This window comes from Exophiala bonariae (assembly GCF_035927105.1).
Source record: "Exophiala bonariae strain CCFEE 5792 chromosome Unknown scaffold_3, whole genome shotgun sequence".
Classification (NCBI taxonomy): domain Eukaryota; kingdom Fungi; phylum Ascomycota; class Eurotiomycetes; order Chaetothyriales; family Herpotrichiellaceae; genus Exophiala; species Exophiala bonariae.
Window position 1 is genome coordinate 164,326 of NW_027042478.1, and position 13,675 is coordinate 178,000.

General features: G+C 49.6%; 4 protein-coding genes across 4 annotated transcripts; all 4 read left to right on the forward strand.

Moving 5' to 3' along the window:
- Window positions 1-465: 465 nt before the first annotated feature.
- LTR84_007577 (uncharacterized protein) lies at window positions 466-2,056 on the forward strand (the record flags this gene model as incomplete). The annotated part of the gene is made up of 2 exons (XM_064851130.1): window positions 466-1,134; window positions 1,193-2,056. The coding sequence occupies 2 exons, from the start codon at window positions 466-468 to the stop codon at window positions 2,054-2,056; spliced, it is 1,533 nt and encodes a 510-aa protein (XP_064710133.1).
- Window positions 2,057-6,623: 4,567 nt separating this feature from the next.
- LTR84_007578 (uncharacterized protein) lies at window positions 6,624-8,621 on the forward strand (the record flags this gene model as incomplete). The annotated part of the gene is made up of 4 exons (XM_064851131.1): window positions 6,624-6,879; window positions 6,927-7,618; window positions 7,686-8,003; window positions 8,061-8,621. 4 exons carry the CDS (start codon window positions 6,624-6,626, stop codon window positions 8,619-8,621), a joined length of 1,827 nt encoding a protein of 608 aa, XP_064710134.1.
- Window positions 8,622-9,501: 880 nt separating this feature from the next.
- On the forward strand, window positions 9,502-10,583 carry RBD2 (putative rhomboid protease; the record flags this gene model as incomplete). The annotated part of the gene is made up of 5 exons (XM_064851132.1): window positions 9,502-9,853; window positions 9,912-9,993; window positions 10,044-10,109; window positions 10,163-10,284; window positions 10,342-10,583. The coding sequence occupies 5 exons, from the start codon at window positions 9,502-9,504 to the stop codon at window positions 10,581-10,583; spliced, it is 864 nt and encodes a 287-aa protein (XP_064710135.1).
- Window positions 10,584-10,682: 99 nt separating this feature from the next.
- Window positions 10,683-12,950, forward strand: LTR84_007580 (uncharacterized protein; the record flags this gene model as incomplete). Its single annotated transcript, XM_064851133.1, has 2 exons — window positions 10,683-10,690; window positions 10,949-12,950. 2 exons carry the CDS (start codon window positions 10,683-10,685, stop codon window positions 12,948-12,950), a joined length of 2,010 nt encoding a protein of 669 aa, XP_064710136.1.
- Window positions 12,951-13,675: the final 725 nt, after the last annotated feature.

Below are 13,675 nucleotides of genomic sequence, written 5' to 3' on the forward strand. Positions count from 1 at the left end.
ATTTTAAACTACAACGGAGTGTCCAGTCACAAATATCAAAGATCAGGATGAAGATATAGTGAAGACATGCTGGTATGCAAGGCTGGAAGATCAAGAATAATGCGAGTCTTAAGGCAGGTACTGCCGATCGCGTGGAGCTTAAAATTTAGCGGCTGGGCGGCTCAAGTTTAGCCTCTGACCTCCATCAGGTCATCAGAACTTTTGAAACCAGTATCCCGACATCCATCATTCACTTCAACTGTGCTATTCAACCTGTTGACATTCACCTTCTGCAGAGTGAATCCTATTGTCCCCGCTGCCTTGCTATTGTGCTATTGAGTAAAAGGCCAGCACTCTGCCCCGGTCTTCACTCGTCGAGGTCATCTTGCCAGGGTGGCGGACCTCAATCTTTCACTCCTGACAGATGCTAGATTCCTTCTGGACTACTAGAGCTTCAACTTTCTCTTAAAGCTCACCATCGTAATCATGGCTCTTGCCTTGCATATGCCAATCGCCGGATGCGAGCATCTGGACAACGACAGTATTGAGAAGATCAAGCAATTTCGGCAATCACCAAACAACCTCGACCCAAACTTTGCTCAGTATTCATGTATCTCATGCTCCACCACTGGCAGTTTTCTAGCCCTCGACAAACACTTCTCCAAAACAAAACATGACTTTGCCATTGGTCAGAAATCGGTCTACTGTGGGCGTTGCAACGATCTTGTTTACGACCCTAGCTTCTTTCCCTCCAGCAAGAAACGGAAACTTGCAGAGTCCATTGGCGAGGAGGATGACTCTTACCTGACGGCCAACACCTCTCAGCGGCCATGTGGCCGGAGTGGAGTACGAGGTCTCTTCAATCTGGGAGAAACGTGCTACATGAATGCTGTGTTGCAGATGATGGTGCACAACCCGCTTCTCGCCAGCTACTTCCTCGGCATGGGCCATCCCACCCACACTTGTTCAATATCCAAAGAACCCGAGAAAAAGAACGAATCAGACTCGGAAGACGATGATTCGGAAGAAAAGAAAGAGCAACAAACTTGTGTTGCTTGCGGCATGACTGAATTGTTCTCGGATGTCACCATGGTCGATCAACCACTTCCTGCACACGCTGTGAATCTCTTATTTGCCTCCTGGAAGAACATCCCGGTAAGCTTGCTTCATTCATTCTTACTTGGTTTGCTGGATTGCTAACAAAAGACGATAGGAAATGTCCGGTAAAGGCCAGCAAGATGCGCAAGAATGGTTCATGTGTATTATTGATCGTCTCCATGAAGCGGTCCAGCAATATCCAGCACCAGGTACCACCACCGATAAAGGCTCCACGATCATCAATGGCTCTTCAGACAAACAGTGTGTATGCTTCTTCCACAAGGTGTTCTATGGTCGGTACAACAGTCAGATCACTTGCGACACGTGCCATACAGTCTCAAGTCGGGAGGATGAATTCTCGAGCATTGGCCTCGATTTTAAGAAACAGCTCAAAAAGAAGAAGAAGGCCGCGGCCGCCGAGAACCTCAAAATCGCCATTCCTACCCTCTACGAGTGTTTGAAGTCCTTCACCACTCCTGAACCATTAAGTCCCGAACAATATAGCTGTCAGGAGTGCAACGAGCGAAGATCTGCCAGCAAACACACACGGATCCGCAAACTACCCGCCATCCTCTGTGTGCACGTCAAGCGCTTCGGCATGAAACAACTCGGCACCGGTACCTTCATCCCTGAGAAATATGAAGGAAAGCTCGACTTCCCACTGCATCTCGACATGGCGCCTTGGTCGACCAAACCTCCCGCTCCACCGGGCTCAGCACCAGCCACCAACGGTAAACATAACGGCAAAGATAAGGACAAGGATAAGAAGCCGAGAAACGACTACATGTACGACCTTGATTGTGTGGTGGTGCATCAGGGCGAGCACGCGCAGAACGGCCACTACTTTGCGTTCTGCCGACAGGACAACAAATGGTTTCGCTTCGACGATGAGATCGTGAGCGCCACCACGACCGAAGATGTCATGCGGCAAGAGGCGTACCTGTTGTTCTACTCCCTGAGGAATCTGGATCGTGTTTAATCATGTACTGTATCGCGAGTTTCGGGTGTCGGGTGCTATACTCATCTCACTGGTTTTATAAGGTAGATGAGATACCAATGAGGTCTGTTTCTTCGGTATGGTGGAGGACGGCCCTCCTTCAGATCAATGAATGATAACGTTACCTTTCGGAAACCGTCTTCTATTCACTTTTTCCTTTTCAGTTGACCTTGATGCCAACAAGATCGATCGCCGTGATGGCGGTGGCATTGATCCGAGGCTGGATGACCTCTCTAGCGAGCTCGCCAGCCACGAAGGCTCTGGGATTCCGTCGTGGGGCAAGAGATGCTGGTCAGAAGTTGGTGCAGATGATGCACTGCAGTTAGTCGTGAATCACCTACCTTATGCAAGGAGAGGAGAGGAGGGCGATATGATGAGACAATCTCAGAACGCCGTGAGAAAAAAGAAAATCAGTCCGGCAACGATGGCCCGGGGTGATGAAAACTCCACATGCTCCACGAGTTCTGCAAATGCACTTGAATATCACGACTTGTACTTGCTGTTTTTCGAATACCGATCCCGTGAAATGGTGTTCGAGGCACAGGCCTCAAATTCGATGCATCGGCGGAAAGCACCGATGGCAGGGACGCCGTGGTCATCTCAAATACTGGGAATAGTTATCGTCATGTTTAGCAGGTATCTTGGTCGATGGGCACGCACTCGAACGATCAGGAGATCAAATGTTGGAGGATTCAATCGCAGTCCAACAATGAATAGGTAGCCTGTCTGGTCATGCCTTTGGTGTGCTACAGACTGCCTTGACGCAAGTGTAATGGACCGGTCGTACAGCTAAGATGGATGTTGAATCTTTCATTGTGCATAAAACGATCTGAAAAACGGCAGGAGGGTAGTTAAAACGTACCTACCTATCGAGCATAACTTGAAAGCCATACATGGGATGATGGACCTAGCCAAAAAATTACGGCCCTGTGGCGCATTTTATGCACGCCTTTCGGAAGGATATTGATGCCGCTGCAAGGCTGGCCGCTTATTTTTATGTTCTGCGTGCCGAGTACAGAGGACCGACAGAGAGCCGACAGGCGGTGATGAATAATGCCGGGAATAGTGGTCGATCTGATCACTCGGCGACGGGTCGGGTGTCCTGGTGACCTCGTCAGACGAGCTTGCAGTGTGGACTATCAGTACGTTGACGAGTCTATTGGTGCAATAAGTCACTTGAATAAGCCGAGGGATCGGACAGGAGACCCGGACTACTTGACAAGCCCGCCGTTCGTCATGTAGGGTGGGGACTTGCATTGTCATGGCAGGAGTATGCGGTATGCATGCCCCATTGCTGTATTACTCTAGGAGCATGAATGGAGTACTTACTCGGGAGGTATGGTGTGCGAGCATCAAGTATAGGTGAAGGGCTAGTTACTTGGCTCCATGGAGTCTCCTGTCGCTTGACTCGCGTTTCTCTCAGGCTCTCGTGGATGGAACGGGTTGAACGGCACCAAGCATCGGGTTCGCTCTTACGGTGGCTTCATTCCGGGCTTGGAGTACAAGACATTTCACATGTGATGTGGAAAATTTTCCTCCTGAATGCGAAGAACGTTCTAGTCATTAGTAATGTATTTGATAGAGTCATGGAATAAGCCGCACTAGGTGGATGTTGCTAACTTGATTGCTGAGTAGCCACAGAATTTTAGTCAAGTGTATCAGGCAGAGAGGTGAGATGGTACTGTCATTATCGCTCTGAGAGTACGCTTGCCTCAATTGTGGCCGTTGATTGCACACGCCCAGTGTGGGTGTCGAAGCAAAGGGCGCTCCCAAGCAATGCATAAGTAGCACGACGTGGTAGGCATAATTATTGAAGTATTACGAGGTACTTGGTAGGGGTAAGGCTTGGGTGCGAACATTCGTCGCTTCATGAGGCGGGGAGGCAGACAGGATTCTATTGTTCAAGCTTTCGTCAGACCAAGTCGGCGTTAGCGTGTGATTGCGAATTGGTCTTTCCACCAGACACCACCTCCACTGTCATGCTCAAGCGTGCGGCTTTTTCATGTAGTTGGTGCAGTGATCTGCAGATTGAAATGATGAGGGCTCTGCAGGACATGATAGGCAAAGGCTGAAACGCATTGACGGATAGGCGAGGGACTTTTTAGTACGAACACCGATATCGTAGAGCAAATAGGGTGGAAAGTCGCAAAGCACCCGTGTCAAGTGATCTGATTCCATGGACGCTCGGTTGAGGTAAGTCACCCATCTGGGAAGTTGTGAGCAGGAGATGATTGGAGGACAAGACAATGAAAGGGCGGAAATTGAGGCAGACACGACTCGGGAGTGTGGTCCGCCCGAATACTTCGTGACCAAACGAGGGGAACTGTTTCGAGTAAAAGGTACGACTTTTGGCCGAAGCGAAATCGATGGCTGGGATTCTGGCCTGAAGTTTGATGATCCAAGTCTTCCACGGATCACGATTACTGCTGAAGGATCTGAATGTAGCACATCATAGCCATCATGTTCTTAGGCCGGCCACTTGGAAGGAGGAGTGATCCAACTGATGCTTAGGAGAACAGGCGGGTCCCACAAGCTCAATGCGAGTACGCCAGTCCGAAGTAGTTGGAGAACACCATCACTTGTTAACACGATAGACTCCTGGGCTTCCTGGTCAAGCGAAGAATGCGGGCGTCGATGTCAGTTTGTAAGCGAACGAGTAGCACGCAAATGGAAGCAGCGTACGAGTACAGTGCACAGGGATCAGGCAGTCAGTGCCAGCTTCCACTTTTTAGTGTCCCATATCAGTGTACAGCTGACCATCTCTCATTGCCCAGGGGCTCGGTGGGCATGAGCGCTGAGTCACCAAGGATTATCGAACAAACCACACTGGCACCAACACGTCTTCACCGACTAAAACCAACTGAATTGACCTAATCCAGGACTGGAACTCGGATAATGGATTACTGTCAAGGTTTTTAAGGCCAACAAGTTCAATCCTTATCGACCATAAAGTTGTCACGTCGACTGATGTTAGTCAGTGGCCTGACGGGGTTGATGGAGTCATTGCGATGTGTAAGCTCATGGAGATACTGGCAGGCACTCAAATCTGCGAGATCGATGTCGATGTCGATGCCCTCTGTCAGCTGGTTCATACCAGATCTCATCAGTCCGAGGCATCTCAGACGAAATCTAGCGGGTGTATAGCAAAAATGGTGATTGAGGTGCTGTTGCCTGAACTTGGGCTGGCCAGGGTAGGTATGTGAATTGGCGGTGCATGTTGTGGTGTCACGAGAACAACGGACGAAGCGACGGTCCAGGATGCGTTAAAAAAGTCCTCGTCAAGGAAAAAAAGTTCAGCCTTCTCAGGTAGATCATCGATACCGCGTTGATACCCGACCTTGGATGAGTAACGCAGCCGCAAATGACATCATTCCGGGGCCATCTTGGATAGCGCTCCTCCGAAGAGTCCGCGACTCAATCTTGATAGAGATGATCATATCGATACATCTAGTAGCCCTTGTTAGAAACGTCAGTCTTGTTAGACTCGGCTTTATGTTGAGGCAATCAAGGTAAGGGATCTGGTAAAGACCGAATTCAATCGGGTAGCTCAAACGAGGATGAAAAGGATTGATCAGGCTCCAAGGAAGCGACCTCCCTCTCACCAATAGTGACTACGTTTACTTCGCAGCCTGATGGTACCAAGAGCTTACACGTACACATACGTAGACTACTATACTAGGTACCTAGATAGTCATCCCACGATTAAATAGAACCTTAGTTTAGGAAACCCTTTGGAAGGGCTAATGAGTCTGCGTAAACCCCCGAGGCTGCTGTCTGGCTTCGTAGAGAAGGATAACTGGAGGACTCCACCAGAAGAGCGGAAGAGTAGAAGAGCGGAAGAACGGCCCAGGAGAGGATAGGTACCATAGATAGGTACCTTGTAGTCTATTGCTCGTATGATGATGTGCCTATTCCATTTTCCAGTTGGCAGTGGAAAAAAGTTTAGTCTGACGCAGGACGCTCCGAGGGGAAGAAACTGGCAACGGCTTGGCGGTTTTCGCCGCAACATTCCGCCAATCAAACCCGCGACCGCTCAGGACCACCACGTCGCTGCTCAGGTTCCTCGTACGTCCGGCACGGCGATACCAGCACATGCACATCCGAGAAATCCGGTCCTCCAAATGCAGTAAACCATACCACTATTGCCAGCATGCGCCATTGCTGCATTGCTGACCTATGACCCACGGACTCCCCCATCGCGTACTCGCGCAGACCATGGCCGATGACTCGTGTTTGACCCGTCGCTTTTCTGTTTTTTTATTAATCACCGGAAGCGCCATGCCTGGCGTGTCTTTGCTCTTCTCTGTCGTCTCCAAGTTGCACGTATTGTTTGCGTTCGCATCCATCATAGACATCTGTGGTCACTTGTAACACAGATCGGTAGTGTCTTGCATTCATACCCTGTCTCCATACCCGCATCGCATCGGGTTTCCATCTCTTTTTCATCGTTCCACCGTAAACGATAGGCTATTTTACAACCGCGCGCTGTCTGTGCGACCTGGTCGGTACAATAAGTCAGCTTCGATTGCTCTCGGTCTTCAGAGACCGGATGGGGTTCTCCCGACACAACATAGCAGCAGTGCTGCTGAATCTTGCTGTAGTCGTCCTAGCTCACGGCGATGACGAGCATGATGGCATGGACATGGGAAACGTGAGCAACTCTGAAGTGCCTGACAGGCAACCCGGCACCAAGGAGATCAACAACTATGACGCCCCGAGTTATTATGGCCTCGACTTGCATGCAAATATGATGCTGGCTCACATCGTCCTCATGGTCGCAGCGTGGTTCTTTGTCCTCCCCTTAGGTAAGTCAAGCGACAGGGTATGAATAAAGGTTCTCTAACACGAACAGGTGTAATGTTGAGCGTCGCCAAATCGAGGTTCGCCCTACCGATCCAATTCTTGTTCTTGGTGTTGAATGGAGCCGGCGTCGTGTTTGGAACAGTATACAACGTCGACACTCCGGATCTTTATGAAAACAACGCTCACCACAAAATCGGATGGATCGCGACGTGGGTCATGACCGCGCAGTTGATCATGAGCTTGCTGTTCACCTATTCCGGGCGCGGCAAGAGAGCCAACGAAACAAATTACGAGCGCGCTGCATTCTTGCATCTGCCCGCAGCGGACTTGCGAGAACACACCATGCGACCATATTCAGACTATCGATGGTCGGGTGACAGTGGTCAGGGGACCGAGCGGTCTTCGGTGTCGAACAGCAGAGACATTTCTCCCACCGGTCCACATCGACGAGACACTTTTGATGACTTTGAGAAGCCCGAGCCACTGCCTGCGGATGACGATGACGATGACGATGAACAGGATGACCTCCCCGCAGAGTCGCATGAGGTGCCTCAGTCGCCAGGATCTCGTTGGTTTCGCATCCGTCGTGTCGACGCCTTTCTTTCCGCACGAGTTCCGAACCTGCTCTCGGCCAAGATTTTGCGCTTGATTGAGGTAGTGTACGATGTTGTCGACAGGACCATCCTGATCCTGGGATTCATCGCGTTGGTGACTGGCGGGGTAACGTACGCAGGCATATTCGTAAGTCACGCTTGAACCGTCGCAAGGTCTTTTCCCGGGAGACGGACCTAGAACTAATGATTTGCAGAGAGGTGAAAATGTCTTGAACGGCCTGGCACATTTCGTCAAGGGAGGAATCTTCTTCTGGTACGGATTGCTCACCCTTGGACGTTGGATGGGGTGCTTTGCCGACATGGGGTGGAGCTGGAACATTAAACCGGATCGTAGCGAGGTTGGCCAATGGAAAGCCAGCATGCCCTCGGCTGAATTCGTCGAGTCTTTCGTGATTTGGCTATACGGCTGTACCAATGTGTTCCTGGAGCATTTGGCTGCTTGGGGGGATGTATGGACTGCGCAGGATCTTGAGCATGTGTCCATTTCCATCATGTTCTTTGGTGGTGGACTGGTGAGTTGACAGAATTTGATCAAGTCTGAGACTCAACATACTAACATCTTCGGTCAGTGCGGTATGCTCATCGAGTCCCAAACCATTCGCCGATGCCTCAATGTGAATGTGGAAAACATGTCGGGTCGAACAGAAAAACATTCCGGGGATGGACACAAAGTGCGCGATGGTCCAAAGGCCTATGAGGCATCCCTCAACCCGATGCCAGCCTTGATCATTCTGCTACTCGGAGTCATGATGTCTTCTCATCACCAAGCATCAATGGTGTCGACCATGGTCCACAAGCAATGGGGTAATTTGCTTGTCGGTTTTGCATTTGCTCGGATTGGAACATACATCCTCACCTACATCTCACCACCCACGTCCATCTTCCCATCGCGGCCACCTACCGAGCTGGTTTCGGGATTCTGTCTCATCTCAGGTGGTCTTGTCTTCATGGCCAGCACCAAAGACATCATCCACTACATGGAATCAGCCGATTTGATGGCCATGTTTGTCTTCACTGTTGTGATGGGCTTGACTGCCTTCATCATGGCTTATGAGATCATTGTTCTCTCCCTCAAGGGATGGGCCACACAAAAAGAGCTCAAGCGGGCTTCAACGCCAGGTCGATATTGACGTCTCTCCTGAACTTTTGTTTTAGCAACGACATTGAAAAGAGGAAGGTGAGGAGGAAGTAATGCGTACCCAGGATTAACGTTCTCACGATCATTCTGCTGTACTGGCTGGAGCAACTGTTGCATAGCCTGCGAGCGATACCCCATTGTCGATTCCGTCTGGAAGAGCTTGATTGTCTTCTGACTTGAACAAGGAATCGCAGATTTGGTTTTTTTGGCACGATACCCTGGTGTTTCATGGGATTTTTCAACTGGTGTTGCAAGATATTTCTACCCATTATCTACCTACTTACCAGAGGTACATACCTAGTAATCATAATGATAGAGTTGGATGCAGTTTCATGACAGAACTGAAAAGCCGGAGTATGTAATTTGTGACTCTGCTGGGAGTCTGAGATAACTAGTTACATTGATAGGTATGTTGGATGGACAAAGATCATAGTACTCACTTCGTAGGTGCCGCATGGCGAGGTAACAAGCTTAGCTAGGCGGCACTTTGGGCGCCTCGGGCTGAACAGGCAGGTGGTTAAGGCCGGCAGAGGCGGAAATCAGGGGGGGCTAACATCCACCAAGGGGAATCTTATTTTCTCCACAACTCTAAAAAACAGGTGGACTAACCTAACAATATACGAGTAGCCAACTCTTTCGACTGTTCCAAAGTCGCAGCATCGACAACCATCACTCGTACTCCACGATTGACCATGACTGTTAGGCATATGTGGTTTGCACACATGCTTTAAACCAGAACACCTTCACGCTTACCGCATTCACCCATCTCGATCCAACAGCAATCAACAGCACCCTACGACTGGCGATTTGATTCAACAAGTCCCCTGCTCTCCTAGAGCATAACGACTGCGAGCAAGCAGCTTATATATAATATGGCACCTCCTGCGAGGATAAGCATAGGAAATCTGCCCATCCGACCACCCTCCTTCAATCCCGTGCGCCTACGAACATATATCCTTCGATTACCTCTCTTCACCCGTCTCATCCTCCTCGCAATCATTGCCTTTTGGATTCTCGAGCTTCAAACTGTCTGGAGCGTGATACAATGGGGCGCATTGATCCCCAAAGAAATCGGATTCAGCAGCATGTATAGATTGAATACATTTCCACTGATCCATCTGGGATTCTTCCACATGTTAATGGACACGATATGCTTGGTTCCCCTATTGGAAAGATTCGAAGCGGAATGGGGTACTTTGACAAGTGTTGCTCTGTTCATGGGACGTGAGTTGCCCTGATCTATATGCCCAAAAGATGAATAAAGATACTGATCGCGTGATAGCCTTGGGTCAAATACCGGCCGCTCTGTATCTGCTTTTGGACTATGTGATTCTACGAGATAACACGCCTGTCTTGGGCGCAAGGTATGTGATATGTAATTCAGAGGGAGGTCATACGCTGATAGTCATTGCAGTATCTGGGTTTTCCTCCTGCTTGCATCCGAAGCCATCAAGACGTACCGAGCGAACCCTCACTTCGAGTAAGTTTCCGAGTCAATTGGATACATGTACTGGACCAAGCTAATCATGATAGCATCGCCGGGCAAAAAATACCAACCTGGATAACACCTCTAGTCTTGCTTGTGGTCATTTGGATATTGATCCCTAACACGTCCTTCCTGGGCCATCTTAGTGGCTGCATAACAGGCTATCTATGTGAGTCTTGGGATCCACTGCCTCCGCTGGCGAGAAATGTCTTCTAACATTTGATAGGGGGTCTTGGTTACATACGATTCCTGGCACCACCGGAGAAAGCTCTACGGTGGATTGAGGGCAAATTGAATCTACTCGGACGGCTGCCTTACTATGTCTCTGTTGACCAAAAGACATACGGCAGATATGGTGTACTCCCGTCAAGCTCGACAAGTGGACCCAACGAACACATGAGCCCAATTGGACTGGGCTGGATTGGAAATGGCTCAAGTTCAGGGCCTGGTCAGAGACTTGGACCGTGAATTTTGGAATTCAATGTTTTGAATATGCCCTCTCTTGAGGCGCGCACCCATTGATTGAAAGCCTGCATGTATACAATATTCGCCATGAATCCATGAATAATGTCCAAGTATAAACAAAGAGCCCTTTCGTAAATGTGAATTGCGCTCAGCAGTACCAAATCTGAATGCAGGCCAACAGGCGGATAATATTCGGAGAAATTATTGAGTGTTTCCATTATGGATTTCTCCGTACACATGTCCTTTACCAAGTAGCCAGAAACACCCATTCTTGCACGCCCGTCATTAGGAGCGCGGAGTAAAGCAGGAGCTTCTTATGCGAGTACAGAATGGGCCTTTTGCGTACGTATCTCGGATATCTCTCTGAGGTCTACTCAATCATTAACGTGGTCTCCAGGAAACGCCCTCTCTAACCTCCGCAAAGACGATCCTCGACTGCGGCGCCTCCCTCCTTTCTTGTCCTTCCTCTGCGTCCTTGGGGGCATTGCTTGGGTCCTCCTCCTGCCACTGAACGAGTATTCTCGTCAAACATATATATCCGAGAACGCCTTGTTGCCCGGACAAGTCCACACCTATTTTGGTGGAAGTGAACAGAATGTCTTCCGAGCATACAGACATGAATTAGAGTCCGCCCTGGACCCAGCCCTGGGGGCAAACCAGACGTTGACGCAGGATGAGATTAGAGCAGCAGAGGACAAGAGAAATACCAAGATCCAGGATCTGTTCCGCAGTGCTGGTCTGAAAAGCGCGCGACAGCGCTACTCTTTCACTTCATCGGGTCAAGTCCACGAGGGCGAGAATGTCCATGCAGTCCTCCATGCACCACGTGGAGATGGTACAGAAGCCATTGTTGTACTCGCCGCCCTCAGGAACATTGATGACGTCTCCAACTTGAATGGTGTGACGCTGCTGATCTCTCTGGCCCGCTATTTCAAACGTTGGTCACTGTGGTCGAAAGACATCATATTCCTGGTCACTCCGGACTCCTCGGTTGGTCCGCAGGCATGGATCGATGCTTACCACTCCGCTCACAATCCAAAATACGTCCAGGACCTATCTCTAAAGTCCGGTGCTCTTCAAGGCGCCGTTTGTATCGACTATCCATTTGAACATCGATTTGAGAATTTCCACATTGCATACGATGGTATCAACGGTGCACTTCCAAATCTCGATCTGTTCAACACCGCGGTATCAATCTCAACGGGTCAGATGGGAATTGGCACCACTATCCAGTTCCAGCAAACCTTTACCCAGCAAGACAAGCAGGGCGCCTACCCTTCGCGCGTTCAGACCTTGATGCGAGGCATGTCATCTCAAGCTTTGGGACATGCGACTGGTCCACATTCTAGCTTCATGAGTTATCACATCGATGCCATCACCTTGACTGCGATTGGACAAGGCTGGCAAGATGAGATGGCTTTTGGGAGAACTATTGAAAGCATTTGCCGAAGTCTGAATAACTTACTTGAAAAGTTACACCAAAGCTTTTTCTTCTACCTGCTCATGCAATGCAACCGTTTTGTCAGCATTGGAACATATCTTCCGAGCGCCATGGCCATCGCTGCTTCATATACTCTTATGGCGATCTACCTTTGGGTGGAAAGTGGCTACCAGCGGGTTGAAACGATCTCGTCAAAGCCTGAAGGCAAATTGGAGACACGTTTAAATGGGAAAGATTCTTCAACTAAGGGGACTTCGGTGCCTGATACCAACGACAAGGCTTCAACTACTTTCGAGCCAGTCGACAGGCAACTCGTCCTTCCAATTGCTCTTCTGACTGGAATTCATCTTGCCTCGCTCGGCCCGTTATACCTCCTGACCACGCTCGGCTCCACGTCTTTACCTTCAGCATTTACCCTATTCTCCGTCGTTCTTCCACTTTTGCCGGTATTTCTAGCTTCGAGCTTGCCAAACGGCTCACAAGATCCGTCGAAATCAGCCACTCCTTCCTCTACACACTTCCAATACACCCTTCTCAAATCTTTGAGCCTTTTAGTGCTAGGCCTGTTCTTAACGGTTCTCGCGACACTGAACTTCAGCCTGAGTATGTGTTTGGGTATTATTGCTACTCCACTCGCCATGGTGAACAGGACCCCAGGGAAACCAGTTCTAGCAGTCCTTCAATACGCACTTCTCACCATCTTAAGTCCGTCTGCACTATTTTTCGCTGCCTCATTTCTTCTGGGAAATGACCAGATTCAATGGCTTACACGACTTGCCTTTGGTTGGAATATCTGGGGTAGTTGGGGCGTTCCAGTCGGTGTGCTATGCATTTGGCTTCCAGCGTGGGTTGTCGGAGCGACGGTGGTTGCGAGCACTTGGTTCAAGGCCGAACATGAATCTGTTTTGAGAGTGCCAAAGACGCCCTAGAGTCCCAGCTTCAAGCATCAACCTTTCAAAATACCAACATCAATGGTCACTAGTGACAAGTATGTTGTTACTGACACTGTTCTCTATGCGAAGCACGGCCAAGCATTTGCCCATGCCGAAAACAATAATCAGCTTGATCAGCCCTGATGGCTATCTTTAATGGGAAATCTAGCTTTCGGGGACAAGGAGCAGCTGCGGCTTGAGAGATTCCTCAACATCTCTTGATCTTCGGCAAGGGCCGGACTCTATGCACCAGGGAGCCGCTCCCCACCCAGCTAGAAAGGTCGCTGTGTGCTCGAAGAAGGAGGCAGAAGCGAGAAGCCTGGGTCGATATGCAGTCGCACCCCTCGGAATTGAGATCAACAAACTTTCAGGGAAACGTGAGATGCTGCGAGCAGCTTGAGAAAAACCTTGCGAGTTCAGTAGTGCTGAACACTGTGGAATCGGAATTGTGACGAGTATCGCTTTGATCAGGCAAACATAACCCAGGCGCAGTGGAGTTCTGTGGAAAATCTTGCTGCGATACCTGCGTATTGTGCTCGAAGAGAACTTGAATGTGCGAATGGACGATAGTCGATAGTGTTGGTCCGTATTTACTGCTAAAGGCGCACAGCGACAGTTCTCCGACGAGAAACCTAAAAGCCATCGGAAACTGTACGTGATACTGTTGAATGAATTAATTCGACACAATTTTGACTCTGGCCGAGGGGTGTCTGAAATGTGGA